Below are 24980 nucleotides of genomic sequence, written 5' to 3' on the forward strand. Positions count from 1 at the left end.
TTTGTATGTTTTACATCTGTTATTAGAATATATGGAAAATCGGGATCAGTTAAAACTGCAGGATAAATATTTGCCACCGATACAAAATAGCTCAAGTGCCAAAAATAAGGCCTGCAGGCACAGTAGAAACATGGTAAATGCCAAGCCGTGATCAAGTAATCAAGCAGATCAAGGGAAAAAAATGCAGAGTGGCTGCTGACTCGGATAAATTGTGAGATAGACAGTGGTTCCATTTGACGGCTTGCAAAGTCCGCTAACGGCTCTGAAGGTGGTATGGAAACCTAGATACTGTTCTTAATTCCTGGGACCTAATTTCTTCTTCTGCTTGGTTTGCTGAAAATAGACCAGCGGTTGGCTCGTTCTTCACTCATATTTACTCTGGGATCGATTCCCAACTTTACTAATTTGCTTTGTGGTGATGTTTTTCCTTCTGTGTCTAGGAGGTAGACGAGGTGAAGCAGAACTACCAGAAGCTTCAGGACGAATTGGAGAAACAGCCCAAGGATGTCCTGCTCAGGCTGAAAAATCTTAGGGAGGAAGCCCAGAATCTCCTAGATAAGGCTAACAGCAGCAAAAGGAAGCTGGAAGGTAAGAATGCAAGAGGAGAGTTTCGGCTAAATCCCATGTATCTTCTCTGATTATACAAATATATCCAAACAATAAACATTGGTGGTGATGATGGATATTTACTGACCGGTGGTATGGGAACATTGTCCAGTACAAACTTATTTTGGATAGAGAGGACCATTGCTTTGAAATAGGGGTAGACACAGGTAGTCCACAACTTACAACCACAATTGAGCCCCAAATTTATGTTAAGTGAGAAGTTTGCTAAGTCAGTTTCTCCCCATTTTACGACTTTTCTTGCCACGTTCTTGCCACGTTTGTTAAGCGAATCACTGCAGCTGTTAAATGAATACCACGGTTGTTAAGTGAATCGTAACATCCCCATTGACTTTGCTTGTCAGAAGGTCACAAAGGGAGATTGCATCACCCTGGGACACTTCAACTGTCATAAATGTGAGTCAGTTGTCAAGTACATGGGGAATGCTACAACGAACGGTCGTAAGTGTGAAAAGCGGTCATAAGTCACTTTTTTCAGTGATGTTGTAACTTTAAACAGTCACCAAATGAACTATTATAAGTTGAGAATTACCAGTAATCCATCTACGTTAAGACACTAGCTATCTCTGGTTTACAATGTGCCCTTGCAGCAGTTCCAATTGCACCCTGATTCGGGTGACCCCGAGGGCAAAGATAAACCCCCAAGTGGCCTCAAGAGGTCTCAGAGAGAGTGTTAATGACCAGATGACTGCAAAGAAATACAATCCTTCCATCCCCTGCCTCCATCGTTCCACCACTCACAGTCCATTTTCAACTGTCAATACCTTCTGTCCTCCTGCCATCAGAACTGATGAAGCTCCTTGGCTGAGAAGCGAAACATTTTCTTCTTCTTCCACAAGGGAAAAAAAAAGAAGAAAAAAAAATCACCTTTCATAGTCCGGCATGCCATTACCCCAGGCTAAACAACTCACTGACCAATAACAGATGATTATAAATATCCTGATCATTTAGGGAGTTAGGGACCTCGTTAAGAATGCCATGTAAACATAACACAATAAGTTGCACGATGAAAATTGTCCTGTGTTTTTTTTAATGCAAAATGTAAAGAAGATACGATCTCAAGGGAACTCGGACTTGGAAAATGGTTTGCAGGTTACTTTAGCAGATGCTGGGGTATTTAAACTAATATTAGTGCAGCTATTCAAATCAAGGTAAAAAAATAAGTTCAGGCCATTATTATCACCAAAGTTCTGAGTTTTGAAATAACAGTATGATCAGAATCCATCATTACGATCATAATCCATCATTTCTCGGTTCATAATTGAACCGCTTTGGCATTTTGCTTCATACATCTCCTCACTCCCCTTCTTAAAAGGAAAAAAAGAACCCGTGCTATTTCAGGGCAGTGTATCCTAATCGGGGGCCTTTAGATGCGATGGAATGGTCTGAATCTTAGTGTAACTGAAGCTGCACCTTTGCCAAGCTGGATAGACATTCTGGGTGTGGCAGAATTATAAATCCTATGCTTCTGGGAGGCACCAGAGTAAAGAAAGTGTTCCATAGACTGCAATGTCTCAAATTTTAAAAATGTCTGGCTATTCTTTCAGAATTGGAGAAGCGCTTTGGGGACAATGAGAGAGAAATGACAAGCAAAACCGAAGAACTTCAGAAGCTGGAGGCCACTGCACTGGGATTACTGCAGAGTATCCAAGAGCAAGCCATTGCCTATGCTACCTGCTAAGGTCAAAGTTTCTGTGGACAACCCTTTGGGCTGACTTCCTGCCAGCTCTGGACACAACTATGGTATGGTGCTTTCTGACGATGTCAATAACTGGCTCTTAAGAGACAAGGCTTTGGCAGTAAATCCAGAGTCTTAATGTAACCCAGATCATTTCATCCTCAACTGACTATAGCACTTAAATCTACCCGGGATCAGACGTTAATAGGATGATTCCAATGTGAATATTTTGTAAGAACAATATGTCTAGTCTATGTTTTGACCTAGGATTCTGGAACATAGGCCAGTTTCTGATGGTATCAGCTGGAGAGATAGAATATTTCCCCTGTAGTCATAGAATGGGAACCAGTTTGGTGCAGTGGTTAAAGCACAAGGCTAGAAACCAAGAGATTATGAGTTTTAGTCTTGCCTAAGGCATGAACCAACTAGGTGACCTTGGGCCGGTCACTCACTCTCTGCCTAGAAAAGAGGCATGGGCAAACCACTTCTGCAATCTTGCCAAGAAAACAGCAGGGACTTGTCTAGCCAGTTGCCACCAGTCAACCATGATTTGGAGATAAATTGTTATCCTAGTCATGGAAATACTTCCTCCTTCAATACCCTCTTCCTATCATTCACAATGATATTTTCATTATAGTGTGGAAACCAGCATAATTTCTGTATCACCCAGGCTGCCAATATGAATGCTGTAAAAACTTAATTTAACTGACTGCCGTTCAAGATTACTGATCTTTCCTGGCACCTTTTTAATTATTGGTGTCCTTATTTTTTTTAATACAGTAAGGCACATATACACAAAAACAATAATTTTCTAAGAGATTTTCCTTTCCTGGTTCCCTCAACTCCCATAGTCATCAATTAGCAACTAGGACAGGGGTCTTCAAACTTAACAGCTTTAAGACTTGTGGACTTCCACTCCCAGAATTCCTCCTCCAGTCACGTTAGCTCAGGAATTCTGGGAGTGGAAGTCCACAAGTATTAAACTTGTCACATTTGAAGGTCCTTGAACTAGGTGTTGGTTACAGCAACACACATACAAACTCAAAATTAGGAGAATTTTCCTAATTTTGATGACTGTTAAGCAGTGAAACCCCTCCCGGAGTCATGGCAGCTCTATCACTGGTGGTTTTCAAACAAAGGCTGAACAACCATTTGTATGACATGATATAAAGATCTTCTAGTCCAGGGTTGGACTAGAACTCCATGATCATTTTCAATTTACTATTGTATTATTTTAAGTCCAACATCACTGGCTTGGAGAAGACTGCAGGCCCTGATACAATATTCATCTCCTATGAATATTTATTGAAGGTCTCCTTCGGTATGTCCCACTCCAGATGAGGAACTTCCACTAGTGAGTTAATGTCAGTAATGATTATTTTGGGTTACCAATTATAGCCATCAGCACACATTAATATTATTTTTTTAAAAAAATACAAGGTATGGAAAGTATGCTTCTTGAATTCTTTCCAACCCTGAGTGGCTTCATTCTGGGTCACCTGACCAGGATAAATGGGGGCTTAAGAATAGAGCACCTGGTAGCATTCTATTATGGGTCTCCCATAGGGATAACAAAATAACAGAGCTGGAAGGGACCTTGGAGATCTTCTAGTCCAACCCGCTGCTCAGGCAGGAAACTATATCATTTCAGACAAATGGTTATCATCCAGTCGCTTCTTAAAAACTTCCAGTGTTGGAGAATTCACAACTTCTGGAGGCAAGTTGTTCCACTGGCTAATTGTTCTAACTGTCAGGAAATTTCTCCTTAATTCTAGGTTGCTTCTCTCTTTGATTAGTTTCCACCCATTGCTTCTTGTCCTGCCCTCAGGTGCTTTGGAAAATAAATTGACCCCCTCTTTTTTGTGGCAGCCCCTGAGATATTGGAACACTGCTGTCATGTTGTACCCAATTCCAGCAACCGTTCTTTATATGTTTTTTAGCTTCCAGTCCGCTAATGGGGACTGGGACGCATGTTTCTGAATTTTATTATTCTCCATCAGATCTATCCCATTTCCTAACTCCATTTTTCTTGTCTTTATTTCTCCCCCTGCACACACACCCTTCAAATATGATCCAGTTCGCAATCAGTTTTGCCGATAGAAAGACACACTCGGTAGATAGACTAATAGGCAGGCATAATCCTAAATCCCTTTAGGTAATTTCTTTCCAACATGCTGAGCTGGGAAGAATAAAAAAAGATTGAAATAGATTCAGACCCATTGTAATCTTAATAGCTTAGGATGAACTCCAGTTCTCTTATTGCCTCGTACAAGGAAAATGTAAGGAGAGAAGAGGGTTCCCCAAAGTCTGTTGATGAACCAACCAACATTGATTAAACGTTAGATGGAGATGGAGAATTGGACAACTTAGCAAATGATCAGTTAGAGATGATTTGTTGAGATGAGATAGGAAATTCCATTTTAACAGAAGCAGAACAATCAATTAATGGATGTTTTTACCTTATTTACATGTCTCCTCCCCTTCAGACCTATCCGGTACAATACAGCTGGCATTGAAGGTAATCCTAGATTTCAGGTCATTTTCTTTTCACATCCATCCATCATTCAGCTTGATTCCCACAGCCATTTTTTTACCTACTTGTCTAAGAGAAGACTGACTGTATTTCAAAACTATTTAGATAGATATTTAACCCAATATAGTATATCCCTCTTCCATTTAATGTTTTCCTGTTACAGATGTAATTATCTGGAGATAAAGAAATGCCTCACGACTCCTAATGGGTCAGTGGTGGGATTCAATTTTTTTTACTACCGGTTCTGTGGGCGTGGCTTGGTAGGTGTGGTATGGCTTAGTGGGTGTGGCAGGGGAAGGATATTGTAAAATCTCCATTCCCTCCTCACTTCAGGGGGAAGGTTACTGTAAAATCCCCATTCCCTCCCCACCCCACTACCCTGATTTCCAGCTCCATTCTCCTCTGCAGGGCAACAAAAGAAGACCCAGCCAATCAGCTGGGACTCAGGAGGTGGAGCATAGATGGGGGCCGGGCCAGTCAGAGGTGGCATTTGCCGGTTCTCTGAACTACTCAAAATTTCCGCTACCTGTTCTCCAGAACTGGTCAGAACCTGCTGAATACCTCTGCTACGTATTTTCCTAACTAATGGAACTAGACGTCTGTGTTCTGAATTCTTCCCTGTTTTATTGGCCCAATGGGCCATCTCTAATTCAGCCACAGGATGGAAAAAGGAGGGTGCCACCTCTACAAAGTGGAATTTTAAAATGTTCTTTCCTTGTAGTAATAAAGCCTTTGACCTTTCTGATTTTCTGGTGTATACTTATATATCCATGCCTCTTGATACCCTAATCTTATTTATGTTTCAAGGAATTCCAGTGAACCCTGAACTCTGAAACTGAAGCTAGATATTTCAGCTTTACCTTATCTACTTGCGATGGAAAGATCTTTGGGAATCCCCTTTTCTTTGCTGAGGCAATTTTTCCTGGCCTAGGCTTTTAATGAAGACTTCCCTATCCTAGTGTTTTTCAAACATATTGGACTCAAACCCCCATCATTCTCAGCCAACATGGGGAAAAAAATGTGCAGGGGTACATTAATAGCTGGGTGTCAGGTAAAAACCAAACCAGTGGTGGGATTCAAAAAATTTTTACCGGTTCTGTGGGCGTGGCTTGGTGGCCATGGCAGGGGAAGGATGTGTAAAATCTCCAGTCAGAGGTGGTATTTGCTGGTTCTCCGAACTACTCAAAATTTCTGCTACTGGTTCTCCAGAACTGGTCAGAACCTGCTGAATACCACCTCTGAACCAAACATATATCTTTTTCACACCAATATTAAATCTCTTTTATCACACCCACAGTATTAAGAGGAGGGATTAATAGCAGAAGCTAAACATGGTCTCAAAATAAAAGGAAAGAACAGTGCTTCACTTATTTCCAGATACAGGCAGGGTAGTCCTTGACTTACGACCACAATGGGAATCAGAATTTCCATTGCTAAGCAAAGCAGTAGCTAAGTGATTTTACAACATTTTTTGGCTCAGAGAAATGACTCCAGTTTCCCCCACTGATTGTGCTGCTCGGAAGTCATTTGGGAAGATTGCAAATGCTGATCACATGATCCTGGGATGTTGCCATCATTGTAAATACATGCCGGTTGCCAAGCACCCAAATTCTGATCATAGGACTATGGGAATGCTTGATGGTTATACAGTAAATACGAGGATCGGTTGTAAGTCGCTTTTTTCAATGGCTGTTGTAATTTTGAATGGTTATAAGTCAAGGCCCACCTGTAACAGAAAGAAAAAAACAATGCATTTTTGTGGTAGTTCCTCCCACGGCTGGCTTTTAATCTAGAAAGGAAGAAGAGATGTGCTATAATAAGTCTCTAATGCCACACAAAAGTCTACTGCTCCCCCAGTTAGGATGCAGTGATACTTTTCCACCTGTTTCTCAACAGGTTGGATAAATTTGGGGCAAATGAAATCTGTCATCTAACCTGCATGGCAATGGTTCGATTGTTCATACACATTCATCTGTGCTGATGCGTCGCTAAATTTTATCAATAAAAACTTGTTTTTGTAAAAAAACCAAAAAAACCCACAGCATGATAAACTACATTGTATAGGGATATATCCAGTATGTTGTTGCTTCAGTCTGTCACTGTATTATCATTAATTATTTCAATTTTACAGAGAGGGAGAGAGAGAGATGATTGATCAATTGATCGTTATTATTATCCAGCTAAGAAGTCCTGGCCAAAGTTCCAAAATATTCCTAGTTCACAAAATAGATAAGCAGCCTTTGTGTCATGTCACCCTGATTCCACCCCCACCCCCCCTCATATGTAGCTGTATCTGGAAACGACTTGCTGAAATTCAGAGAGCTTGGCAGACGAAGGGAAGCATCTACAGTACGTCTCCCGAAGCAACGCCTAAAGGCTTATTCCTAGATCGACACTAGAAACGAGCTACATTCTATGGCTGGAAATAAGACTGCCCTTTTAGAATGAATCAGCTGATTGAAGCAGGCAGGATAGGAGACCAGGGCAGGCCGCTGGATCTATTGGATGTGCAGTGCATGTTTTGACAAATAGCCTTTAGCTTTGGGTGGAGGAACTTTGTTTTGCTGTCAGCATCGTAGTAGGAACAACCAGCATTGGCAGAGCTTAGTAGATCTCTTTCATTTTGTACCCTTCAGAGGTGGTCCTTTTCCTGGAATCTCCGATTGCCAGTAGAAAGATCTCTCAAAGGATCCCACCTCACGAAAAAGCAGGGGGATCGGGGGAGACACGCCTAACTTGCATGAGAGAATTCAGAACTATGCTCAGCTCTCCTTGCATGAAAAGGAGCAAGCTACGGAAAGCACATTCCAGCCCGTCTGGAAGACCAGCCCACTCTGTACATGAGAAAAGCTGGAGCCTGATCTCTCTCCTTAGCAGGGATGGGAGTCTGTCCACCCACTCCATGGAGGAGAGGGGAAATGGGTACTGTGTTTAGAAATAGGCAGACGTGACACTGGCAAGTCAACTAGTACAGATTATATACTAGCCAGCCCTCTGCTTGGGGAAGATAATTTAAAACCAGACTATTCACCTATAGAACTGCTGTAGAAGTTGGATTTTTGAGTCTAGAGCCATAGAAAGTGGAGCTAAACTGGAATGCAGACAATCCCTTCTCTTTTTGAAATGCCAGGACAACATAACCACGTAGTTGTGGATGAGTGTTGTTGTGCTTTATAACAAAGGGAGCAGATCAGCTCCGTGCACCGTGTTCTTCACTCACAGAGTCTGGAAGTGAAATTCAGGAATGGCAGAGCTAAATTCCTGAGAACATCCGAGGAGGTCAGCATAGAAAAAAGGGAAATTAGCCTGTCCCTCCTGCTTCCTCAGTGTTACTTTTCCTGTAGAAAAGTAATTTTAATTCCTAGACATTTCCAATTCACAGTTATAACCTTTGGAACTTACAGGCATGCTGTGTAGAGAATCAGAATATAATGTGTGGAATTGATGAAAAAGAAAAATACCCCCCCCCCACACACACATTTGCAGCCATGCATGATACAAGCATGTCCTTTTGTGACAGGAATCCATGATTTTATTCTCAACTCCTACTAGCCTGTGAGTGAGATATCCTTGGACAACGGAATGACGACCCAGTTATAGAGTGGAGATTTTCCAGTCCTTAAATTCAGTATCTTCTCCATGTGGTTATTTCTTTGTTCCTGATTATCCTTCCAAAGGATCCTTCCAATTTAATTTTTTAAGTATATATCCTGACTGTTCCTTGGCCAAACTCTCCAAGAATTGGAGATAAGAAAGATCAGAAAGATACTGGAGATTATAGCGTTTCAGGATAGGTTATGACCACAAAATAGATCTTGATGTGTTCGAGTCTTTTCCCGTGTAAGATTGAGAGTATCTTGGCAACGTTTCGACGAGGTCCTATTCGCCATCTTCAGGCTATATAAAGATTGCATTTTAAACAATCTTAGATACTCCAGTCTTTTTTTAAAAAAGCAAAGATACATTCCTACACGTGTCAAAGAAAATTCTGTTGTTCATATAAGGATGTGTCCCCTGCTCTTGTAAGTCTGCGCTTACCACTCTGCAATTATGTTTAAAACAATTTTAAAGTGCCATAAAACTCCATAAAATCACATTTAGAGGCTTCACTGTTAGTTGTCTGTCATAATAACAATACTCTGAGGAAGAGATTTTTAAATCTTCACTATGGAAACAAAATATGGGAACAGAAGAGAGAAATCCAGAAATATTTCATGAACATTCATACAGGTTGAGAACAGCCATATAAGACTGGTAAGAGCAACAGTTCTTGGTTATATAAATTGAATTGCTATATGGTTGCACCACGGCTAAAATTAATATCCATGTTCTGGGGCAGCATTAATCATTACGGACATTACACTGAGAAGTTTATGTTCATATCTAATTTGTAAACTTCCCAGAAATATCTGGCTGCTATTGAAAGCAAAATTACAGGCTTATTCAGACTCTTTCAATTATCCAGGAGAGTTGGTTGAATTTGTCTGTCCTACGAATTGGGGTCTCATTATTGTGTTGCTAAAAGAGCAGTTTCAGACAGCTTTCTTCTAATTATATACAGTATATCTAGCCCTCTTGGTCTATAAATTGTAACTGGAATTGCAGCTGATTTTCCATGCTCTCTAGGTTATTGTACCTTTTTTTTTTAATGTGGCTGTCTTACTGGTTTTATTCTCCATCAGGGATATGGGCATGGGGGCTATAAATGAGGGGGGGGGGAAAGAGCCTGACTATGGATAACCCGCAACAACTGGATCAAAATTTCCATTGCTAAGCATGGCAGTTGTTATATGAGCCACACCTGATTTTATGACCTGATTTGTGAAAATATCAGTTGTCATAAAGATCTCTTTGGTGTAAAACAGCCACCTCTTACTGGTTTAAATCTCAGCTGTTGCCACCCACAAAATCAGGGGTGGGATCCCACCGGTGTAACTACCAGTTTGGTGATTTACAATTTGCTGCGTGCGCATGTGAATCATCGTCAGCTTGCTACCTGGACAGCTGAGCAATGCTGCGTGCGGGTGCGCAGCGGTTGAAACAGCACTTTTTTCCTGTTTTTCAACCGCAGCTGTGTTGCGCAAAGCAGCTGAGGTTGAAAAAGCAAAGGTCAGGTAAGACCGTAAGAGCCCAGGTGGGCAAAAACATCAGCTGACATAGAGCCGGTTCTATGTCTGCTGCTCTTCAGAGCTACCGGTTCTACAGAGCCAGACAGAACCGGTAGAATCCCACCCCTGCACAAAATGCCATAAAAATTCTAACTGTATAATGTTCCTTCAAATCAGAAATGGCACCCTTCTATTGCAGCAATGTTTCAGAATATTTTAATACTCGTTGGCAGAAAATACTTAACATTCATTAAAAATTTTTTAAAGGATTATAAAGTGCTACCCAATGCAAGAGTTATAATAAACATGTTTCTATCAAATTGTGTTAGTTACACTTACCTGATGTCTTCGGTCGCATCATTTCAAATACAAGCATCTCCACCAGCAGGTTTTCCCCAAAAATTTTAATTTTTTTTGTGGTTAAGACAGCAATACAGAAGAAAAGCAACACTAGAAAAACTCCAGAATTACTAATCAGATCATAATAGAGTTCCTTTTTTTACACTTGTACATAACCATGGAACAAATACACCATTACACACGCAGCATTATGGTGCAGGTGGAAGCTGTCACGAAGATGGTCTTTGCACAATTTCATATTGTGTGCTAGTTGCACTATGGATTGTGGGGGGGGCGCTCACAGTCACACCCTGGTCACCTCCTGGCTGGATTACCACAAGGAACTCTACCCGTGGCTGCCCTTGAAAACCACCTGGGAGCTACAATCGTATTTATTTGAAAGATTTATATAGCTTCCCATCTTACATACAACCAATAAGACAATACATACTGCAAAAGCATCATAAAAATCCCCCCGCAAAAAAACTTATCCCTCACATTCAACAGATCACTTGCTTGGGTTCCTGCCAACACACTATCCCAACACTTGTGGGAAATTTTTTTCTTAAAAGCTAGGAGGATAGGACCCTGCCCCTGCCAGATCTCAGGGGGGATGGCACTCCAAAAAGACAGAGGTAGCTACCAAGAAGGCTCACCATTTAGGTCCTCCTTTACCAGTTGAGGGAAAAGACGCAGAGAATGCCCATGCTGTCAGATCTGGTTTGAAGCAGGCAGATACACTCAGGGAGAGGCCATCCCACAACTAACCTGGCTACATGCCTTTTGAGGCTTTAAAGGTGATAACTAGCACGTTGAATTGCATCTGGAAAAGAACCGGAAGCCGGGGCAGATCATGCAGTAGTAATGCAGCATGCACGACCTTTTGGTGCCCAAAATTGCACATACGGCTGCGTTCTCAACTGCTTGCGATTTCTAGATGGTCTTCAAGGGCATCTCCTAGCAGAGTTGTAGAAATCCCTGTGTAAACGTCAAAAAAGGGGGAAAAAGTAGAGCTCCGAGGCACCCCACATTGCAGCCACCAAGGGTTTAACTTTTCGCCCACACCCAAAGCCACCTGGAACCTGCCTTGCAGAGGAAGGAGGAGAAGCCTTGCAAAAGAGTGCCCTCCCTCCAATCTCCGGAGTCAGTCCAGAAGAACACTAGATCAACAGAATCAAATGCTATTGAGAGGAGGGCCAGGACAGATGCACCACCCATCTCGAGCCATCCAGAAGTCATCCACAACTACAACCAAGGCTGTTTCAGTAGTATAAATGGGGCTGAACCCTGACTGAAAAAGGTCAGATAATCTGCTTCCGCTACGACTCTCTGAATAACCTTCCCTAAAAGGGAAGGGGTGTTGGAGACAAGGCAAAAGTTGTGTCCAAAGAGGGCAATTTAAAATGTGTGATGGATCTACCTCCGTGGGTTTATGTAACACTACTTCTTTGCGAGCTGTGTGGGCTCTTCCCATTGTCTTTCAGCTGAAATTCAAGGTACTGTTAATCATCCATAAAGCTCTCCATAGCACAAGGTTGGGTTACTTGCAGGACCGCCTTTTCCCAAAGATATCCATCTGTCCTACATGCTTGAGTGGCCAAGCTTTAGATCCCTTCCTGACACAATCCCATCTGATAGGACCCAAGAGGTGTGCCATTTTCTGCTGTGCTGATTGCAAATCATTCCAGATCTCCTCAGGGATAGAGCTGATCCCAACTTTGTTGGCCTTCAGAAAAGGCAGTAAAAACTTGACGTTTTCTTCAGACTTTAGGGTCTGAAGAATTTAGAATTATTGAGTTTCCCATCAGGAAAGGGATAGAATTGGGATTCTCTGGTGGTCTGAACATGGCCCTCCTGAGCTCAGTTTTTGGCTGCGACGGCTTACTGCAACACTTTGTCAGCAAAAATGGAGCTCCGTTTTCGCTAGCAGACCACTTGGGCCACCACAAGTGCCTCCACCACAAGTTACATCAAACTGGGCACGCCCACCCACCCACCCAGGGTCAAACACAATCCTGATGCAGCCTTCAATGAAATCAAGTTTAACACCCCTGACTTAGAATCTCAGTGTCCAGACTGGGCAACTTTATCAAGGAACTTTATTTTTTCTGTCATGTTGCTATGACACTGCTCTTACTTTGTCCTCATACCATGATATGAAATGCAGTAGAAATAAGGAGGGATTGGCAGTGGTGTCCCAAAATGTTATGCTGGGGAGTTTTCTACCATCTTAAGGATGGATGTATAGTAACAGAAATAACAGATAATCAGAGTTGGAAGGGACCTTGCAAGTCATCTAGTCCAACCCCCCCACACCCAAGCGGGAGACCCTACACCATTTCTGACAGATGGGAGTCCAATTTCTTCTTGAAAGTCTCAAGTGATGGCACTCCCACAACTTCCGAGGGCAAGCTGTTCCATTGGTTGAAAATTGTCATTGTCAGAAAATTTCTCATTTCCAGGTTAAATCTCTCCTTGTTCAGTTTCCATCCATTATTTCTTGTCTGGCCCACAGGCGCTTTGGAGAATAGCTTGACCCCTTCTTCTCTATGGCAGCCCCTCAAGTATTGGAAGACCTCTATCATGTCTCCCCTGGTCCTTCTCTTTACTAGACTAGCCAAGCCCAGTTCCTGCAACTGTTCGTTGTATGTTTTAGCTTCCAGTCCCCAATCATCCTGGTTGCTCTTCTCTGTACTATTTCTAGAGTCTCAACATCTTTTTTATAATGTGGTGACCAAAACTGGATGCAGTACTCTAGGTGTGGTCTTACTAAGTACAGGACCATGGTGGCAAATCTATGGCATGCATGCCACAGGTGGCACGCAGAGCCATTTGTGCGGGCACATGAACCCCAGCCAAACTTACCTGCACTGCGCATGTGTGTGCCTCCCACCTGATTTTCAGCCCATTTGAGGCTGTTTTCACCCTCCCAGAAGCTGGAGGGAAACCTCTTTTCGGGAGGCCGAAAAACAGACCTTCCGGAAAGTGCCGAAATATGCCTGTTTTCAGCCTCCTGAGGCTGCAGAAGCTTCCTTCAAGCCTCTGGGAGGCCGAAAATGGCTTTCCCGGATTCCAGAAGCCCCCTGGAGGCTGAAAACAGGCACTTCCGGTATTTCTGGAAGGCCCATTTTTGGGCCTCCTGAGGCTGCGGAGGCTTCCCTAGAGCCTCCGGGAGAGCGAAAATGGCTTCAAATGGGCTGAAAATCAGCTGAGAGGAGCATGCATGTGCAGTGCAGATGGGGGGGGGGTGTTGCACGCATATGCGCAGGGCACATTGCATTGTGGGTGCCAGCACGTGCACACACTTTCAGCACACAACAAAAAGGTTCGCTATCACTGGTATAGGACTTCTCCTCAGCTGTGGGGACAGGTCCTAGGGCCTAAACTCCAGAAAAATTGAGTGAACGCAGGCATTTCACACTTAATTCTTCACGCGGAGTCCATCTGAGGAATTTTTACCATGAATACAGACTGTTTCTCAAAGAATATAGCAACGGCACTAGCACTTAGACTTATATACTACTTCATTGTGCTTTACAGCCCTCTCTAAGCAGTTTACAGAGTCAGCATTTTGCCCCCAACAATCTGGATCCTCATTTTACTGACCTCAGAAGGTTGGGAGGCTGAGTCAACCTTGAGACGGTGAGAATTGAACTGCTGGCAGTGGCCAGGGTAGGCCTGCAATACTGCCCTCTAACTACTGTGGCAATATCTGTGCTTAAATTCGTTTCAATGGCCCAGTGCCCCAAACACAGTACCTCAAGTCACATTGAGATACCATATCACACAACCAACAGATGGATACAGCTCTTCTATCCAGTGGCCTGCACAACTAGTCAATATAATGTGACTTTTAAGAGTGGCTATTAATCTGTTGTAAAAAAAAACAAACCCAACCCTACAGTACTTTAAACACTGATTTATTTATTGTGAATGAGCTTTTGAAAGTAATGTAATCCATGAAAGCCCACAACAGAATAAATGTGTTAGTTTTTGAACTGCCACAAGTTTATCTTTGAATGTTTACAGAAGAAATCCTTTTGTGTTTGTACAATGCCTGCCACAAGCCAAGAAACCAGAGAAGTTTTGGCTCACAATGTTATTCTTGAACCTGCTCCTTTTCTGTATTTCCTTAACGAAGCAAAATTTTACCAAGCAGCAAAGACCACAGTCCAACTTTTCAAAACCTGCATCTTCACAATATGCCAATACAGGCAGTCCTCGATTTACGACCACAATTCAATCCAAAATTTATGTTGTTGAGATGTTTGTTAAGTGAGTTTTGCCCCATTTTATGCTTTCTTGCCACAATTGTTAAGTGAATCACTGCTAATTGATAAGTTTATAACATGGTCATTAAGTGAATCTGGCTTCCACATTGATTTTGCTTGTCAAAACCTGTTCACATGATTTTGGGGCACTGCAATGGTCATAACTATGAACCAATTGCCAAGCATCTGAATTTTGATTGCATGACCATGAGGATACTGCAAAGGTCACAACTGTGAAAAACTGTCATAAGTCACTTTTTTCAGTGCCGTTGCAACCTTTAACAGTCACTAAATGAACTGTTGTACGTCTCGGACTACCTGTATGAGACCAATCCATTTGGGCTGTTTCTATTAATCAAAGTAGCTCCTTACAAACACCAATTCCTTTATTGTCACTAAGCAGAAAGGCTAATCACAGATTGTCATAAATGGCTTTAAAACACTCCATTGAAAATTGCTGCCCAAATATATGCAATTCAGATATAATCATGTGAGCACTCCCGATCTTCAGGAATAAAACCCTCCCCCGGCCTGACAATTTGCTAAGCAAGTGAAGGTCACGTTTTTGGGAGATGCGAGTAATAATCGGCTGGTCAGAATCCAGCCGCTTCTCAGTTGTATCCATGCCGTCTTCTGTTTGAAACCTGCAGGGGTTAAAAAAAAAAAAGATTCTAAATCGGCAAAACTCTCTTGCTATTTTTAAAAAAATAATAATAATTGCTGACACTGAACTTGAAGTAAATATTTTCAAACGCAAATGGCTTAGCAGCTCCCCTGGCGTGCAGCCAACAAATAAACAAGCCACCGGGAGGGGCGTCCCGGCAGAGTTTTCCAAACTTAGGAGGGTGCAGAAGAACCGAATATGCAAACGGGCGCGGGCCTCTTTTGCGCTTTACGGGCATTCCCCCCTCTCCCCGGATCCCAGCAGAATCCGGCCCGCGCTTTTCCTTCGTCCCTGTGGCTAACTTTTTCCGACGAAGTTAATGTTTGGAGCGGCCCGTGACGCCGGCGTGAAACGAAACGAGCTGCTATTTTATTTCCCCGCAGCGCGGGAGTGGGGGGGGGGAAGGTGAGCGCCCGGGCGAAGCTGGTGGGACGGGGAAGAAGAAGAAAAAAATTGGGGGTGACCCGGTCCAGCTGCAGAAGTCCCGAGTCTAAGGCGGGGCACGGGCGAAGTGAGAGGCTGACCCCTCCGAACTGCCCCGTCCTCGGGAAGATCTCCGCCTCAGGTCCCCATTTCCTAGCATCATCTTTTGGCTGTCGCCTGTGGATCAGCTCTCCTCGCCATGGCTCCCTCCGAGCCGACAGCATCGGGTATCGGAGTGGGGGCTTTCCTCCTGGCAGGTGAGTCTTCCTCGCGTCCATCTCTGCAACCCTCTCAGAGATGGGGGACCTGCCGCCGGCTTGGCCTGTCAAACCCCTAATTGGCGGGCAGAGTTGGTTACACTGGAAGAGAGGAGGGTGCCCGCTCCGGGCTAGCTGAGAAGGAGAGAGAGAAAGGAGAGGAGGCGAAAGCGCCGGGGTGCAATAGTTGCCGGTGTGGTTTCGGGTGTTTGTTTTGCTTTTCTGGGGTGTCAAGCCGGGTTGTGTAGAGCCGAGAGGTCTTGGAGAGAAAGCAGGGAGTTGCTGGTCATCCCCGAAGGAGCCGGCCACCTTTTAGTCTCACAACCACCTCCTTCCTCCTGAAAGGTGCACCAAAGGATTTTGAGACCAGTTTGGGGTGGGGGGTGTGGGTGTAGCAGTCTGCTCCAAATTAGTGTATGTCTCTATGGATCTGTGTGTGTGTATGTGGTGCCAATAGGAGAGTGGTCTCTCTACTTTGGGGATGAACGAGGATGGTGGGGGAGTCCCAACTACAGGTAGTTGCTAGTATGATGTGATTGCTTATTGTACCCTATGACTATCATTAAGTGTTGTACCTTATGATTCTTGACTCCTGACGAATGTACCTTTTCTTTTATGTACACTGAGAGCATTTGCACCAAGACAAATTCCTTGTGTGTCCAATCACACTTGGTCAATAACAGAAGTCTAATTCTAGTCCTCAACTTACGGACACAATTGAGCCCCAACATTTCTGTTGCTAAGCGAGAAATTTGTTAAGTGAGTTTTGCCTCGGTTTACGACTCCTTGCCACAGTTCTTAAGTGAATCACTTCAGTTGTTAAAACAGTCACATGGCTCTGAAGTGAATCTTAACATCCCCTTTGACTTTGCTTGTCAGAAGGTCGCCAAAGGGGATCACATGTCCCCTGGACACGGCAACCGTCGTAAATATGAACCGGTTGTCAAGCAACCGAATGTAAATTCTCATGATTTCGGGGATGCTGTGATGGTCATAAATGCGAAAAATGGTCTTAAGTCACTTTTTTCCAGTGCTGTTGTAACTTCAAATGGTCAGTAAACGAACTGTTGTAAGTCGAGGACTGCCTGCCGTCTTTCTAAGTCAGTGGTTCTCAATCTTTTTTTCACCACGCACCCCTTTTAAATACCTTTTGTGGCCACACGGCCCCCAAAAACTTAACTCGAAATTTAAATCGTAACATTTCTTCAAGCCTTCACGGACTCTCTGTGACAACATCGTGGGAGGCCCCCAGGGATCCGCAGACCATAGATTGAGAACCATTACTCTAACTGAAGGCTTTGATTTAATGTTCTGGGTTGGGGATTTCCACTTTAACTCTGAACAGGCTGACTTGCTTTCACGTTGCGCAGAGGGCAGAAAACCAACAAGTGGCCCTTTCCAAATGCTGTGATGTGGAAAGCCCTGATGGCCTGATATTTTTTCCTCCGCTCCGATAATCGGCAGCTCAGTCCTATGACTGTTTGTGCAGGAGAAACTCTCAGGGAGTGGAGGATAGATTGAAATAAGTGCCCGACTGGAGATGCTCTTACTTAGAGCCAAAGGGCTTACATCATATCCTCTGTGAAGATAAATATTAAAAAAAGCACCATCTGTCATAGGAGCAGGAGAGAAAGGCTCCTCTTACCTACAAATGGCACGTGGCACGTAGATTTTATCCTCCTGAATCTCCTTGATTCAGCCTTCATAGTAATAATTGATGAGAGCCTCATTTGTGGTGTGTCCTTATCAGTGGGACCAGAGTTTTATACTTGTGAATACGAGTTTATGGCAACTTCCCTAACTGTGGTGCCTTTCTCAAGTAAAGATTTTGACTTCCAAAATACCTATCCATTCTGAGACGAGTAATCCAAGTTGTAATCCATGAAATAAACATGTGGGTCTATCTACCTGTTTTTCATCTGTGCGCCCCCTTTAACCTCCGTACCTCCATATCTTCCCCCTGCCCCCAATGCCTTTGGAGTCCATGGAGTGTGTGGTCTGTGCATTCCTGATTTCTATCCAACCTTGGTTGTAGGGAAGCTGTACACCCATTTCCACCAGCTGGAGCCTTTGTTCCCAATTCCCCTTTGAAGTTTTGGCTCCAGAGGATTTGAGGCTCAGGGACTTGGCCGGCTGCCTGGAAGCAGCCTTGCCAATGTGAGAGGGTGGTGGGGAGATTGAAGGCTCCCACTTGCCGCACCTCCCTGGCAGCTGAGGGGCGGGGGGGGATGGGATGGGATTTAGAAGAAGCAGGTGGATTGGAAGAATGCTTTGCATGCCATTCTGCAGCAAAAGCTTGGGTAGGGTGGACAGAAAGTCACGCCCGTGGAATCCAGCAGGACCCCCCCCCCACTCACAGGGTTGTGATGCCTGCTTGAGGCTGGACCATCGACTCCCCGCCGCAGCCTCTCGGGAGGAGATGTTCTCTGAAACTCAGCCATCATTCACAAATGCAACTCTCAGCCCCCACATCCCTGGACCGGGGCCAGGCTGGCCGAACAACAGAGCCAATCCCCGCTAGGGTTATTTCTGGCAGTGCTGCAGCTTCCGCTCTCAGGCCTAAAGGAAGGGGAGGGAAGGGCAGCTTTGACATTTCTCTTTTCCAGCCCCACCCTTGCATGAGCCATAGAAACAGGTGGAAGGATAAAGAATCTGGAAGAAGGAAGATCTGAAAGGCCCGCTAGGCTCCTTTAGGGCCAAAGAGTGTGATTTGTATCCGCGTGAGGATCACCGAAGTAGCAGCTGTCTGGGGCAGAGCATAGATAGGGGGAGGGTCGTGATGACAAAAAGCCATGAATTTGCAGAGCATGTTGGAATCTGCCCTCAACCTTCTTCTCACTATAACAATCAAATAGCCTTGAGCTTCATTTCGCAGGTGGGGAATGCGACTCACCTCAAACCAAACTAAATTCATTCCAGGTTTAAAACCAGCTCTGGATTGATTACAGGTAGTCCTTGACCTACAACCATTCATTTAGTGACCAAAATTACAGCGTCACAGAAAGTAATGGCGAAAATATAAGGATAATATCATCTATAAAATATAAGGGTTTCACACTTAACGATTATTGCAGCATCCCCAAGGTCACACGATCAAAATTCAGGTGCATGACAACTGTTTTATATTCATGATAGTTGCCCTCTGGTCATGTGATCACCATCTGCAACCTTTCCAGCCGGATTCCGACAAGCAGAGTCAATGGGAAAGTCAGATTCACTTAATAACGGCATGATTCATTTAAGAACTATCGTGATTCACAGTAGCAAAAAGTTTGTAAAATAGGGCACACAACTCACTTAGCAACTGTCTTGTTTAGCAATAGGAATTTGGGCTCCAGTGATATAGTAAGCTGAGAATTACCTGGGTTGCTTTCGGATCAGTTTTTACTTCTGGAGATTGCCTGGTTCCAGCAGTTTTCTTGCAAATTTCAGTGGTTTTCCTTCCCCTCTTTCTTCCAAGATCTGAGAGAGACTAACAGACCCAAAGTCACCCAGCTGACTTCTTGTTTAATGTGGGATTAGAATTCACCAAGTCCCAATTTGTAGCCTGGTGCCTTAACTACTGCACCAATCTCTGGATTTTAATATTTTTATTACTTTTTTTTGACAAAATTTTGAGTGGGACTCTGGTAAACTTTTGTTCAAAGTATTTTTTTTTCAATTCACATCTGTTTAAGACATAGAGTTTCGATTCGCCCGAGCCTTTTATTAATATCTCAGGTTTTTTTTCTAAAGATAAAATGAGGGCATCTCTTAAACCTGAATAATAAACAGACAAACTGAAGACCACCCCTGTTCTGTCTTCGTTAAAGTTCAAATTCTTCATTAAAATTTGCAGAATTAATATTTTTATATTCGGAGGGAACCTTTGTTCGTGACAAAATGATTTGGCCCCTTTCCCCTCTCTTCCCCCATTAGACTGAGAAAGACGTCTCTGGTATGATGGTATGTGATGATGGATGTTATTTAGTGGGGGGAGGCGGTTAGGCATATTTAAGTTTAAAAAAAACCTGACTGGGGGCCAAGTGCTATGGAATGCATAAGACTCTGGAGTGTTTGCCAATCGCTCCCTGTATATTGTCAAGAAACAAGAAAAAAGTCAAAGAAGCACATCAAATGGAAAATAAGCTGTACTTACAGGAAGACCCTCTAAAATAATTAATACAATAAAACAGGTATTCTTTCCATAAACTATTTCTTCAAGAGTCTGAAAAAAAAAAAACTTCTTTCCTAGTAAGAAACAGAATGCATGGAAGATGCGTTTTCTTTCATTTGGGTATAACGCAGCCAATAAAACACGGTAAATTCAAGGAAATATAACTTACATAGTTACCTGGGAATCATTTCTATTTAGCCTCCAGGAAAACACTGCTCAGTAAATATGCAGAGGATTGAGCCATACATTTTTCTGATTAAATGTAGTGAATTTTGTTGAAGTATTTAGCGATGCCTGCTCTGTCTTTTTTCTTGGTCTCCTTCCTTTACTTTCAGAGGTGTTAGAGTTCTGAATCCTTTCTTTTCTTCAGGCACCTAGTTTAAGTGTCCCAGGGTGTACTCCCCACTTGCACAACAAAGTCTTCCTTTGATTATAAGTAGTCCTTGACATATGACTGTAATGGAGCCTGGCAATTATGGTCATAAATCCGTAAAGCATGTTGTCACACGAATGATCCAATTTTATATCCGTGTTTTCTGGTGGTCATTCAGCGAATGCCACGGTTGCTAACCAAACCCATAGTTAGCTATGGGGTGTTTTTACTGACAACTGGAAGTAAATGCCTTTTTTTTTTGGCAAAACCTTTGTAAATCATGGTCACGTAACTGCAGGATTCTACAAATGACTGTAAATGCAGGCCGGTTGCCAAGTGTCCAAAATCCAGTCATGTGGTCTAAAGCGGGGACAGGACAGTAGGATGTTTGGTTGTAACATACCTTTTGGGGTAATCCTTTGTAGCTTTGAACAGTCACTAACTGGTCAATTGTAAGTTGAGGACTTGCCTGTGTAGCAGTTTTCCATTTTGTTCCCATAATGTTTTCTTCATCTTCTGCCCAACTTTAAGCTTAATTTATTTTTCTCTATAGGGATAGTATTAAAAGAAAAGAAAAATCCCTTATTCCCAAACCATCCAGCTTTATGGTGTGGAAAAATTGTTAGGTTTTACCAGCCTGGACATGGGAGCCAAAGTTAGGTCTTCAACGTTAGGAAACAAGCTGGGTTTTCAAGCTGAATGTGGGCACAGTTTTGTGGTCACTTCTGGTCAGTTTCTGAATGCTGCCATTCTGTCTTTTGCTCCCTAAAGAGCCGGACATAGGTCTGTCAGGAAACTGCTAGGTGCATAGTAGCAGGGTCTGGAATAACATAACAGTGAAATAGTTCGCTAGGTGAAATAATATAACGGTATAAGCCCACAGCCCTTCACTTTGCCTCACGGTTCATAACACAAAGGAATCCGCAGATCAGTGATTGGCAATTACAGGTAGATCTCAACTTACAACAGTTTGTTTAGTGACCGTTCAAAGTTAACAACGGTACTGAAAAATGTGACTTAGGAATGTTTTTCACACTTACAACCATTGCAACCTCCCCACGGTCACATGATTGGAATTCAGATGCTTGGCAACTGACTCATGATGGTTGCAGCATCTCGGGGGGTCATGTGATCCCCTTTTGCGACTTTCTGACAAGCAAAGTCAATGGGGAAGACACATGCGCTTAACTGTGTTACTAACTTTGCAACTGCAGTGATTCTCTTAATAATTGTGGCAAGAAAGGTCGTAATATGGGGTGAAACTCACTTAACAACCGTCTTGCTTAACAACAGAAATGTTGGGCTCAATTGTGGTTGTAAGCTGAAGACTACCTATGTATACGGAAAGCAGTGGTGGGATTCAAAAAAAATTACTACCGGTTCTGTGGGCGTGGCTTGGTGGGCGTGGCAGGGGAAGGTTACTGTAAAATCCCCATTCCCTCCCCACCCCACTAACCTGCTTTCCAGCTCCGTTCTCCTGTGCAAGGCAACAAAAGAAGACCCAGCCAATCAGCTGGGACTCGGGAGGCAGAGAAGAGATGGGGGCGGGGCCAGTCAGAGGTGGTATTCCATACTATTCAAAATTCCCGCTACTGGTTCTCCAGAACTGGTCAGAACCTGCTGAATACCACCTCTGAGGGAAAGGAAAGGAGAGGGAAGAGAAAGGGAAGGGGAAGAAGAGAGGAAAGGAAAAGAAAAGAAAGGAAAAGAAGGGAAAGAGAAAGGAAAAGAAAGGAAAAGGAAAAGGAAAAGAAAGGAACATCCTAAGTCCATTCCCCCCTTCTAAATGTTCCTGACTACTTGATTCTGTTAGTATTGATTCTTACATTTTATTCAACGTGTTGTTTATTTTGGAGTTTATTAATTTCAAAAGCTTTTAAGGCACTTGAGTCTTATGGTTAGAGAAAAGAAAGACCAGGGGTGACAATATAGCAGTATTCTAGTATTTGAGGGGCGGCTGCCGCAAAAAGAAGAGGCGGTCAACTTATTTTTCAAAGCACCAGAGGGCAGGACAAGAAACAATGGATGGAAACCAATTAAACAGAAAAGCAACCTAGAATTAAGGAGAAACTTACTAACAGTGAGGACAATTAACCAGTGGAGCAGCTTGCCTCCAGAAATTGTGGGTGCTCCAACACTGGGGTTTTTTAAGAAGAGACTGGACAGCCTCTTGTCTGAAATGATATAGGGTTTCCAGCTTGAGCAGGGGGTTGACTAGAAGACCTCTAAGGTCCCTTCCAGCTCTACTCTGATTGATTGACTTTACGGACAGAATGGAGTCAAGGAGGAGGAACAGCTGGTGAGGAAGGGAGCAGAGCCCCCCCTGGCTTTGCCTATTCTGTGTTGCACACACATAATCACAAACAGATAAATCACACATTTCTGACAATAATCTCTTAACATCGGGATTAATATCACTATTCCAATTTCTCAATATAATTATTTTGGCCATCCGCCATGGTTGATACAATTCCTGATAAAGATTCCAAAGTTTAGATACATAGTCCAACATCACACCAACATCATTAACATTTAGAGAGTTTCCCATAAACATATTTACATACATTAATACACTATTCTAAAATAATAGCAAACAATCGCATTTCATATGGGTCAGTGAACCCTCAAAATTTCTTTGTAATGATGTCCAACATTTCAAATGCATTCTTTGGGGAGTCCAGTAGACCTTAAAAACATCTTTTGTTTAATTAACTTTTATAACCAGATCTGAGATGTCTTTTTTGATGGATACTAAATAGATATCTTGCCCTGATCCAATAATTTGCTCTCGAATAATTATGCAGTAGAACGAGTTTCTCTTCCAATAATTTTTCAGTTGGAAAATTACAATTTTGCCCTACCTGAAACTCAGACTTTGCTTTTAACAAATCAAAATACTGCAAAGTGAAAGCTAATTCTCTGCTTGCAATTCAGATCCCAATGGTTCAGTGCTTTCTAAGGCCCTACCCTGTCTCCGGGATAATATTTTCTTGGACACCTTCTGTCTCCACAGTGCTGGGAGGAATGCTGTGCCAGGAACCTGAACATCCCCATGGCTGTTCCCACGGCAGCTGCTACCCAGCCACTGGAGATCTGCTGGTAGGCAGGGCTGATCGACTCTCTGTCACTTCTACCTGTGGACTGCGACACCCACAGCCTTATTGCATTGTCAGTCATTTGCAGGTGAGTATTGGATAGCAAAGGTAGGTAGAGATGATGATATGATGATGATGATGATGATACAAGCGGAACTGCAAAAAACTGCATTACTCGGAACATTGTACATCTTAAGAAAAGGCTTGGTTGATACCTAGGATGCTGCAGCAACCTGTATCAGAGCCAGTCATAATATTTGTGATACATTCTTAAATGTTCAGTTGACTGAGTTTCGTGTTTAATGAATAAAAGAGATGATAATAATGTGGCGGTGCCTGGAGACAGCAGAAGAGAAGAGACAGAAGTGGAGAAGATACCAAAATACAAAGACCTACGAATAGAAATAGAACGGCTGTGGCAAGGGAAGCAAGGGTAGTACCAATAGTAATAGGTGCCTTGGGTGCAATCCCAAAGCAACTGGAGCACCACTTGAACACCATTGACATTGAAAAATTTTCCATCAGTCAATTGCAGAAGGCGGCTTTACTTGGAACAGCTTCTATCCTGCGGCAATATCTGTAATACCGTCAAACATCCAGATTTGCCTATCCCAGGTCCTCGGTAAGGACTCGATAGGTACACAAAAATGCCGAACCCAGTCTGAACATCTGGCTGACTGTGCGATGATTAATAACAACAACAACAACAATAATAATAATTTGTGTCTTCAAGTCATTGTTGACTCCTGACAATTAGACAAGTCCCTTTCATGAGAAGATTTCAATGTGGTTTGCCATTATCTCCTTCCTAGGATTGTGAGAGAGAGTGACTTGGCCATCCGCCTACATTTACAGCTGCTTGCAGTGTCCCATGGACATGTGGCCACCACCATGGATTCACTTAACAACAAAATGTTGTTGAAATAAAATCCCAGTAATTGGACTTCTGTTCATTAGTAATCCTACCTTGCAGGATTCAGAACTATTTTTTTTTTTGCAGTACAAAAGCTAATAGCTCCTTCTCTATATGTTTATACATGATAAAAATCAAGTTTCTTCCGTATCAAATTCTGCCTCGAATCCATTTTCGTGGGGAGAACAGTCTCTATGTGGCTCCATTTCTTTAACAGGATGAGAAAAAGTGTTTTGTGTGTGACTCACGTCGACCTTATGACCCTGTGTCCAACCGTAACAGCCATCGCATTGAGAATGTCATCACTGCCTTTGCTCGCTATCGGAAGAAGACCTGGTGGCAGTCAGAGAATGGTAAGAAATGTAAATCTCCATACATAAATGCCAGGATAAGTTTTTGAGGAGTTGTACAGGCAATCATCAGTGCAAATCAGTTGTCCGATCTTTAAGGTGTCTGCGCTGATGATGTTACTTAGTTTGGTAATGAAACATCTGCAAGAAAACAACCAAGCTCAGGGAATACCAAGAACGCCTCATGGGGAGTTGA

General features: G+C 43.1%; 2 protein-coding genes across 6 annotated transcripts in view; both read left to right on the plus strand.

The window, feature by feature from the left end:
- The window catches only part of LOC113447625 (laminin subunit beta-1-like), a 109466-nt gene extending 103886 nt beyond the window's left edge, over positions 1-5580 (plus strand). For all 4 annotated transcript variants that reach the window (XM_087923514.1, XM_087923515.1, XM_087923516.1 and 1 more), the window contains exons 34-35: positions 441-588; positions 2172-5580. In XM_087923514.1, coding sequence (XP_087779640.1) covers positions 441-588; positions 2172-2305 — 282 coding nt within the window. In that variant the 3' untranslated portion in view covers positions 2306-5580. The remainder of the gene's footprint in view (positions 1-440; positions 589-2171) is intronic.
- A 9813-nt stretch (positions 5581-15393) lies between these two features.
- The window catches only part of LAMB2 (laminin subunit beta 2), a 63874-nt gene continuing 54287 nt past the window's right edge, over positions 15394-24980 (plus strand). Inside the window, exons 1-3 of one of the 2 annotated variants that reach the window (XM_026717937.2) lie at positions 15394-15897; positions 23440-23609; positions 24652-24787. In XM_026717937.2, the coding sequence (XP_026573722.2) occupies positions 15840-15897; positions 23440-23609; positions 24652-24787 (364 nt within the window). In that variant the 5' untranslated portion in view covers positions 15394-15839. The remainder of the gene's footprint in view (positions 15898-23439; positions 23610-24651; positions 24788-24980) is intronic. The other variant, XR_003375641.2, reaches the window with a different exon arrangement.

The sequence above is a fragment of the Pseudonaja textilis genome, chromosome 2 (genome assembly GCF_049901715.1).
Source record: "Pseudonaja textilis isolate UNSWEBS1 chromosome 2, rPseTex1.2, whole genome shotgun sequence".
NCBI lineage: Eukaryota > Metazoa > Chordata > Lepidosauria > Squamata > Elapidae > Pseudonaja > Pseudonaja textilis.